The sequence below is a fragment of the Ochotona curzoniae genome, unplaced genomic scaffold, assembly GCF_017591425.1.
Source record: "Ochotona curzoniae isolate NIBS_2020 unplaced genomic scaffold, NIBS_Ocur_1.0 contig_2699, whole genome shotgun sequence".
NCBI lineage: Eukaryota > Metazoa > Chordata > Mammalia > Lagomorpha > Ochotonidae > Ochotona > Ochotona curzoniae.
The window spans coordinates 7,054,259-7,064,141 of NW_024465561.1; the positions used below are offsets into that span (position 1 = coordinate 7,054,259).

The window sequence follows — 9,883 nt, forward strand, 5'->3', positions numbered from 1 at the left end:
GTGGCCTCCATACAAAAATACTTGAAGAAAAGGGGGCAGAGCGTAACTCTTGTACTGAAGAAAACTGATGAAGACTTACTAAAAATAATGTTGCTAAGGAAGGCATTGTGATGTATATATGAAGCTGCCACCTGTGACCTTGGCATCCCGTACGGGATCCAGCTCCCTCCTTATGCCCTGGCACAGGCCCTGGAAGGTGGTGGCCCAAGTGTTTAGGCCCTTGCACCCAGAAGAAGCTTCTGTGTTCGAGCTGGTTCACCCCTGGCCTTTGCGGCTACTGGGGAATAAATGAGAAGGTAGAAGGTCTCTCACTCACTCTTCCTCTTGTCTCCCTAAAACATGTTGCCACCAAGGTGATCGAAACTGTTCACTTCCAAGTGAACTGACAAGTAGTTATTAGCTAGCTAGCTAGATAATGAAGGTACTTTTTTTTTTTTTACTGTCTCATAGCAGTCTCAGCTTTGCGAGTAATATGTAATAACAATTTTTATATATAACATAGAATCAACCGTACATCTACATATACAATAACAAGTACACAAATCAAGTCATGGCTAAAGTCTCTCGAAGTACGAATTTATAAACAGACACCCAACTTAGACCTGTCATTCAGAAAAATAATTTACAGCCTGAGGGAAAAAATAAAGAAGTAAAGATATCACATTTGAAAAATTCAGTAGAAAACAGAAAAATAATAACTACTGGGAAACCTGTGTCTTGCACAGGTTTCTCTTCACCAGAAGACGCAGAAATGCTTTTCACCTGGAGCCCACGGAAACGGGGTGCCTGCACCGCCGCCCCCCACTCCCCTCCCTGTCCCTTCCCAGCTTGTTCCTGCAGCTGCCAGTGTAGACGACCAGTGTACATTCCCCACCTCCCCCGAAATGAGAAGCCAAAATAAGTACTGAATCAGGAGCAGGTACTTTTAAAGTTCATGAAAATGGAATTAAAAGAGTTATTTGGTGCAAAAAAAAATTTTTTTTGAAATCTGTGCCTATGAGAGATCTTAGAAAAGTTTATGGAAATGCATACCACAAAAAAAAAAAAATTAGGCATGATTTCAGATCTTTTTGTGCCAAAGGGAACATTTGAATTCCATTTTCCATAACTTTTTGAAGTATGCAGACAGATAAAACTTAATAATGCAGTCAAGGCAGGAAGAAATCGCAGAAACACAGGAATCCGAGCAAGAAATGAGACCCAGATAGTGAACAGTGACACTGACAGGAAACTCAGGAAAGGAACAGAAGCAGAATCATTTCAGAAACTGGGACTGAATGGCAAGGAGAAAAACACCATGAAAGCACCAAGAGGAATTTCAAGGCTGAAAACGAGTAAAAGATGACAAGAAAACAGGGAGGTCACTTAAGAAGAATTCGGTAAGGAGTGACAAAGATCCACCCTCCCTGTTGTGAGGGTTCCCAGGTAAGAAACCGAAAAGATGGCTTCATGACTGCAAACTGTGTCTTAAGTCTTGAGTGTGTGTAGTGAAAAGGTACATTGGATACCTGGAAAAAGAAAATGGACCTGGAATGGACCCCAAAGAACTTGATGTTGAAGAAAAAGCTCTTAGGCTCAAGAGGGGAAAGCAGAGGCACCTGTCGGCAGTAACAGGAGCACGCTGGGATGGAGAAGCATCCTGGAGAGCTGGGAGCCTGCGCTTCAAATCCTGTCCCGAGTTCATCCAACCAGGAAATGATTGGCAAAGCTTTGGCAACATTTAATTTGTAGTGAGCAAAGACTTTAGGGAGGAGACTGATAGAATACAAATGTTTTCTGACAACATAGAAATATAACCAAGGGCAAAATGATAGGAAAAGGGCGAGGAGAGAAAGTGGAGCAAGCACCCTGACTGCTTCATATATGGTAACCGTGCCACAGAGGGAAGAGGCAAAGAACATCCTTCAGAGCTGAAAAATCCAGCGTGAAGAGCTGAGTGTGTGTGAGCAGGTGGACAGAGAGCAGAAAGAGTGAGAAAAGGCTGTTACGAGCCAATTTACTGTTCCTGCCACAGGGCAGCAGTGGATGCTCTAGCGTGAGGGCGTCAGGGTCAAGTGTTTAGCACAGCGGATCAGGTGCCACTCGGGACACCTGCATCCCGCATCAGAGTACCTGGGTTCGAGTCCCAACTCCACTTCCAATTCTAGCTTCCTGCTGTAGTACTCCCTGGGAACAGGAAGTGATTGTTCAGGCGGTTGGCTCCCTGCCACCCAGGTGGGAGACTCGGATTGAGTTCCACGTTGTAGACTCGGCCTGACCCAGCTCTGGCTCTTGTGACTATCTGAGGAGCATACTAACAGATGGACAATATTACTCTCTTCATGTAAATAACATTAATACAAATAAATGTTTAACAATAAAAATAGGAGGGGTTGGTGTTGAGGCACAGTGGATTAAGTTGCCACCTATAACATATCCCATGAGAGTGCCAAATCCTGGCTGCTCCATTTCTAAACCAGCTCCCTACTAATAAGCCTGCAAAAGCAACACCAGGAGGTCATGCAAGAGCTTGGGCCTGCACTGCCACATGGGACTAGGCTGGAGTTCCAGGCTCCTGGTTCCTGCCTGGCCCAGCCCTGGCCACTGTGGCCATCTGGAAAATGAACCAACAGGTGGAAAATTTCTTTCTCTCCTGCACTCTAACTATGCCTTTCAATTAAAGAAATAAATCTTAAAAAAAAAAAAAAAGAAAACCAAAAAACCAAAATTGTGACCAAATCTATCATATAAATAAAAATAAATGTAAATGAGCTTCAATCACCCATACTTTCTAATGAATTACTAAACCAAAATGCTATTCCAAGCTGTATCCAAGGAGCGACTTGAAATGGAGTTTCAGAAAGATTGGAAATGAAAGGATGAATGAAGATAACCCAGGTTGATGCAAACCCCTCACCCCCACACACACGGGAAGGTTGAAGTCATCGCAAGATAAAAATTAAGGTCAGAAGCACTTGATGAGATGGAAAAGAACTGGGCTGGAGGCAAGTGTTTGACAATACTCGAAGTGCTGGGGTTCAAGCCCCAGCTCTACTTCCTATTCCAGCTTCCTGCTAACACACACCCTCGGGAATGGCTAAAGAAGTTGCCACCTACCTGGAAAGTTGGTTTGAGTTTCTTCCTCCTGCCTTTGGCCTGGCCCAGCCTTGGCTGCTGCGGATATTTCAGGAGTGAATCAATGAGTGGGGGCTCTCTCTGCCTCGGTGTCTTTGTTTTGTGAACAGATCAATGTCTACATTTTTTAAAAATGTTGATGTGAGGTAGAAAATGGGTTGAAGCGTTTTAAGCTGCTGCTGCTTGGAACACCCACATCTCATATCAGAGGTCATGGATTGAGTCCAGCCTCCACACCCAGGGAGCAAAGGGTGGCTTAAGTAATAGGGTCCTGCCACCCACACTGGAGACCCAGATGGAGTTCATCAGCTCAGCCCTGCTGTGTGGGCGTTTGGAGAGTGAACTGACAGCTTTCTCTCTCCTCTCTCCCTATTCTCACTCTGCCTTTCAAATTAAAAAAAAAAAAGTTTAAAAATTTAATTTAAACATGCAAGAGTGAACACTAGAGGCTGGGAAGAGGAGTCTGGAGATGGAGGGAGGCTGAAAGCCACTTACCAAAATGCACGTGGCCAGCAGGAATGAGTGTTCACATACTAAAGTGACTCATAGCAACCTGGTATGTATTTTTTCCCCCAAAGATTTGTTTATTTTACTTACAAGTCAGAATTGCTGAGCTAGAGAGATATCAAGATCTTCTATCCACTCGTTCAATCCCTAGGTGATGCTCATAGCTAGAGCTGAGCAAATCCAAAGCCAGAAGCCAGGAGCTTCTTCTGGATCTCCCAGGTGGATGCAGGGGCCCAAGGATTTGGAGCATCTTCCAGTGCTTTCCTGGGCCATTATTAGGGAGCTGGAACAGATGAGTGGTAGTAAATCAAGCTTTACTTGGAAATCAGAATTAGAGAAAAAGACAATCTTCCATCCACTGGTTCACTCCTCAAATGGCTGGTTCACTCCTCAAGTGGCCAGGACTGGGCCAGATCAAAGCTTGGAGCCCAGAGCTTTGTCTGGATCTTCCTCCGTTTGTGGCAGGGACCCAAGCACTTGAGCCGTTTTCCAGGGCTTTTCCCAGGCACATTAGCAGGGAGCTAGATGAGAAATGATGCAGTGGGGAATCCCCCCAAGCCACCCCTTGTACGGGCTGCTGGTGCCATGGGTAGTGGCTTTGTTTTCCTATCACAATGCCAGCCCTTACGGATTTTCTGAGCAAATAGATGAAAGGAGCTTGAAGGCCCAACTTGTGAAGTAATGATAAAGATAGGGGAATTAATTACCATGATTTGATCTGTATATATTGCACAGATCAATATACTTTCTTTGAAATACCACACTGGCCAGTAAGGAAGTGACTGAAATTTCCCTGGTTGTGTGTGTGGTTGGGGGAGTGGGCGGAGACAGAGAACATAGATTACCTTGCAAAACATGTAGTATGTTCTATGGGCGAGACTTTATAATTTAATTTGTAGCATATAAGTACCTGGCACCAAAAAACTATTATCTAGATTTTATTGCACCTTTTCCCTTTTATTGAGGTCCTTTTATCATTATTTATGGCTTTCATGATCCAGACTTGCCCTGTCAGGGTCAGGTGATCCAGAGTGTCTAAGTGTGCTCTGACAATGCAGGGAGCAGGTGGGGGGTGCGGCCACAGGCTCCATCCGCTGCTCACGGTGTCCCCCGCTCTTCCCACCACAGGGCTACAAGAAGCAGACAGAGCTGAAGCTGGAGGACATCAGCTGCCGTCTGACAGAACAACGGGAGGTGCTGGCAGGCCAGACAGCACAGTACCAGCAGGAGATGAGGTACCTCCACCAGATGCTGCAGGGCAAGCAGGAGGTCCTGGATGAGGCCCTGCAGCAGAAAAGGTGGGCCACCCCAACCCCAGAGGACCCAGGCCTGTAGAATTTGCTGGGTTTTGAATGCTTGACAGAATTTTCTGCCCAGACCAACTGGACCTGTTTTGATTGATTGCTTAGTTTTGCTTTTGACCTTTTAGTTGTATTTGAATTTAATATTGGTCTTGATTTTCACTTGCTCCTTATCTTTATCCTCTTTTTTTTTTTTTTAAAGATTTATTTTTATTATTTTTTCATTGGAAAGGCGGATGTACAGAGAGGAGAGACAGAGAGGAAGATCTTCCGTCCGATGATTCACTCCCCAAGTGAGCGCAACGGGTCGATACTATGCCGATCCGAAGCCAGGAGCCTCTTCCGGGTCTCCCACGCGGGTGCAGGTTCCCAAAGCTTTGGGCCGTCCTCGGCTGCTTTCCCAGGCCACAAGCAGGGAGCTGGAAGGGAAGCGGGGCTGCCGGGATTAGAACCGGCGCCCATATGGGATCCCAGGCGTGCAAAGCGAGGACCTTAACCACTTGCGCCACCGCGCCGGGCCCGATCCTCTGTTTTGAGAGCTTCTTCTGGTGAGCGTTTCATTTAGCCTAGCAATGTAGACACCAGTTAAGATGCTCCCATCCCACGGCAGAGTGCCTGGGTTGCTTGCTGGCTCCAGTTGCCTGACTCCAGCTTCCTGCTGATGCACACCCTGTGAGGCAGCAAGGATGGCTCACACAGTGGAGTTCCTGTCACCCACGTGAGAACTGTCGTGGATGTTTGGGAAGCGAACTAGCAGATTGGACCTCTCCCTCTCTGTCCATCCTTATTTCTTTGCCTTTCAAGTAAATGACTATATAAGCTTATAAAAGTTGCTATTGTCTGAATTGGGTTTCCTAAATCAACCCAACTCCTTAGCTGCCGTTTTCTTTCTTATCGCTCTGATATTTTCCCTTTATTTATTTATTTATTTTGGGGGGGGGGCAGAGGGAGAACTTAATTTTGGATGGGAAGATGACCATCCTGAGACAGTATTGGGATGTGTGTCAGTTGCACCTTTTTTCCTGCAGACATTATCAAGTGTTGCCAGTGTTTTAGAAACCCCAGCGCTGGATTGAACTTGGTGGCACAGTGGGTTAAAAGGCTTCTTAGGATGCCTGCATCCCAGCTTAGTGTGTTAGTTCCTCCATCAGCTGCTTTGCTTGTGATCCATCTCCTTATTAATCAGCTTGGAAAGCAGTGAATGGTGGCTCCATGTGGGAGACCTGGGTTGAATTCTTGTTGTGAATATTTGGGGAGTAATCCAGCGGATGGAAGATCTCTCTCTTTTTCCTTCCCTGTTCTTTTCATTCTGCCTTTCAAATAAATGCTTTTTTTTTTTAAATTTTTTAAGATTTATTTTATTTTTATTGCAAAGTCAGATATACGGAGAGGAGAGACAATGAGGAAGATCTACTGTCCAGTGATTCACTCCCCAAGTGACCACAATGGCTGGTGCTGCACTGATCCAAAGCCAGGAGCCTGGAGCCTCTTCCAAGTTTCCCACGCGGGTGCAGGGTCCCAAGGCTTTGGGTTGTTCTCGACTGCTTTCCCAGGCCACAAGCAGTGAGCTGGATGGGAAGTGGAGCAGCTGGGATTAGAATCGGTGCCTATATGGGATCCCAGCGTGTTCAAGGCGAGGTCTTTAGCTGCTAGGCCATGGCGCCGGGCCCTAAGGATCTTTTTCTTAAGTTCAATTGAAGAGAGCTTGATTATCATGAGTCATGGTGAAGACTGCTTTTCGTCAACCCTGTTGGGAGTTCTGTGCCTTTCCTGAATGTTGTTTCCCAATTCTTTCTCTAGATTAGGGAGTTTTTCCCTTATTATTTCATGAAATACACCTTTAACCCAAGCTTCTCTTTCTGCACCTTCTTGACTCCAATAACTCTTATATTTTGCCTTTTAATAGAGTCTTTCAGTTCTTGAGTATTTTTTTTAGCTGGACTCAGCTCTGCTTCCAGCTTGTTTTCCCCTGGTGACAGGAAATATCCTTCAATTCTGAGATTCTTTCTTCTGCTTCCTACATTCTATTTTGGAGACTCCACTGTATGTTTAATATGCTCCACTCTCGTCTTAACTTCTGATAGATCAGCTTTCATTTGATTAACTTCCTGTGTAACATATTCCTTAAATTTCTTAAACTCCTGTGTTACGTGCTTCTCATTGTTGATCAGAAGCTTTACAACATGTTTTGAAATTCTGTATCTCCCATTTTCTCGCTGTCTTCCTCAGTTAACTTGGGTTGGCAGAGGCTTTTGCTTTTTTTCAAGGGAGTCTTCAGTAATATTCTTTGTACCTTTGTCTCTTCTGCTCTTGGTCATTGTATATATGGTTGGCAGAGTCTTCTCCCTGGGGCTGGTTTCTAAGCTGTGTCACCCACAGGTCTACAGTTGGATTTTACTTACTGCGGTTGGTACATGGCTTTTTGCAGTCACGTGTTGCACTCCCTCCAGTGAGTTCCCGATGCCTTAGCAGCCATTTTCTCTCAGCATGTACCAGTCTCTTCTGTTTCACTGCTGGGAAGCCGTTTGTCCTTTTTTGGGGTCTACAGCATCCTTTTGATTGTAGGCCAGATGTTGCTCAAAAGAAGACCTTTCTCGTGTGTCGTTTGGAACTGGTCTCCATGAGACAGCGACAGAATCCCTGCCTCTTTGATAAAGACAACTGTGTCATGGCAGTAAGTGGGAGGGGAGGGTAAAGGTTAGAGGGTTTAGGATGGCTTCTTCTCTGAATTCAAGTTTACCTTTGCTGCTTTAAGAAGTGAGCTGATAATGGGATGGGTTGAGGATGGAACTAGAGCAGGAAGTGTGCTAAGCTTTAATTTGGATTAGATCGCAATAGCATGAAGTGGCGCAACCTTTTAACTGCGTGGTACTGCAACTTTTTATCTGTTCATAGGCCACTCCTTTGGTCTTGAGATCTACTGGGGTCAAAGCCAGTTTGTTGCTCTATGACTGAATTGGTTCTCATGCTGACCCTACCCCCTCTCTTTCCGTCTCTCTCTTCTCACCTTTGTCCAGTGGAACTCTGGCTCTGAACTTCAGTGTATTGTCTAGTTGATATCCCAACTAACAAGTAAGAGTAGGCTATAAGGGAAAACAGTCAGTATTTCACATGGCAAGAAGCACCACAGTCATGAGTCTTTTACACTTGAGATGCTAAAATCTTCCCATGGGGTCCAGTGCAATAGCATAGTGCCTAAAGCCCTCGCCTTGAACGTGCTGGGATCCCATATGGGTGCCGATTCTAATCCTGGTGGCCCTGTTTCCCATCCAGCTCCCTGCTTGTGGCCTGGGAAAGCAGTCAAGAATGGCCCAAAGCCTTGGGACCTTGCACCCGTGTGGGAGTCCTGGAGGAGGTTCCTGGCTCCTGGCTTTGGATCGGCACAGCATCGGCCGTTGCAGTCACTTGGGGAGTGAATCATTGGATGGAAGATCTTCCTCTCTATCTCTCTTCCTCTCTATATATCTGACTTTGTAATAAAAACAAATAAATCTTCAAAAATAAATAAATAAATCTTAAAAAAAATCTTCCTATGAAGTTTAGCCAGAGCTAGATGAATGGAAGCTTTTTCTTCTTTTGGGTTTTTTCTCAGTATCTGTAAAAACAGACTTCTATAGAATGTGCACCAAGCTCACCCTTTTTACAAAACACATATTTGGAAAAAAATAAATAGCTTTATCAAAATGGGGGAGGGGAACCTTAGATGGTTCATTTTCTTTCTTAAATCTTAAAGTCTCCCCTAACTCTTGTATTCTGCAGGTTAGTTTCTTTGTTTGTTTTTCATAAATTTCTCTGCCATATAAGTTGCACTCTGTAATTGGTGTCTTTTAGTAATTCTAGGAAAATTTCAGTCATTCTCTGTTTACAAACCTGCCTTTTCTCCTTTGTTTTAAAATTTCCCCCTGGAACTTGTATTAGGTGAATAGTAGAATTTCTCATTAAATCCTTCACACACCCTCTCTTGTAAACTTTCCATTTCTTTGTTTTTCTAGTTTATATTCTGTGAAATTTCTTTGTTTAGTATTCCCATTTACTAATTCTCTCTTCATCTGTTTTCATATTCTGTGTAACCCAGCCATTACATTGTCTTCAACAACTGCATATTTCAGTTTTTGGATGTTCTATTTGATTCTTTTGAAAATCTGTTATATAACAAGTAAGTTCTTCATCTTTGCTTACTTTTTCTTTAAGATTTATTTTTATTGGAAATCTTTGCTTACTTTTAATATCCCTTTTATTTCTTTTGCTGTTTTATTGATACTTATTTTGTATGTGGGATAACTTCCAGTACCTGAAAATTTATGAGGGAGAGAGGATTTAAATCAGATTTTGTTGACCCTGGCTTGTCACAGTGAACTTACATTTGGTCAGACTGAATCTACCTTCGCAGGAAGCTGGAGTCAGCAATGGAGGCCAGGACCTGAAGTAGGAACACTGCGGTGATAAAGGCGTTCCAAGCACCAATTTAGCTGCTGTGCCCAATTGGTATGTTTTAAATTATGCGCTTCCCCTTTGTTCTGGGTCTCACAGAGAAATTGAAGGTGAACTTGAAGTTGTTTGGGAGTCCACTTCCAAGGAGAACCAAAGAGTGCGAAGACTTCTGCAGGCCACGCTGGAGAGGACAGGTGTGTGGGACAGCATCGGACCTCTGGAGGACGCCGGCCTCAGCAGCACAGCTCCTGAACATCTACTGGATGGTTGTTGTGACCTGAAGCCTCTTCCTGCTGCCCACGAGAGTCGGCCGGAGCCGCTGGTCTAGGCCCCAGGAACCTGATGACAGTGCCAGACACAAGCCAGCAGGAGAGTCAGCGGACAAGAAGAGACAATCTATTCCAGACCTTTTAGTCTGTTTTTCATATTTTGCTTTATTTTAATAATACTGATGAAAGCTTCCCATCTCTGTCTGTCTTTTGTACCAGAATATATTTTGATCAGTGTACTTAGCCATGTCTGTCTTGCCA

The 9,883-nt window shown here is 44.5% G+C and overlaps 1 protein-coding gene across 1 annotated transcript in view; it reads left to right on the plus strand.

Annotated features, from left to right (window-relative positions):
• The window catches only part of CEP89 (centrosomal protein 89), a 65,834-nt gene extending 56,153 nt beyond the window's left edge, over nt 1-9,681 (plus strand). The window contains exons 18-19 of the mRNA XM_040976557.1: nt 4,750-4,919; nt 9,453-9,681. Coding sequence (XP_040832491.1) covers nt 4,750-4,919; nt 9,453-9,681 — 399 coding nt within the window. The remainder of the gene's footprint in view (nt 1-4,749; nt 4,920-9,452) is intronic.
• The last annotated feature ends 202 nt before the right edge of the window (nt 9,682-9,883 follow it).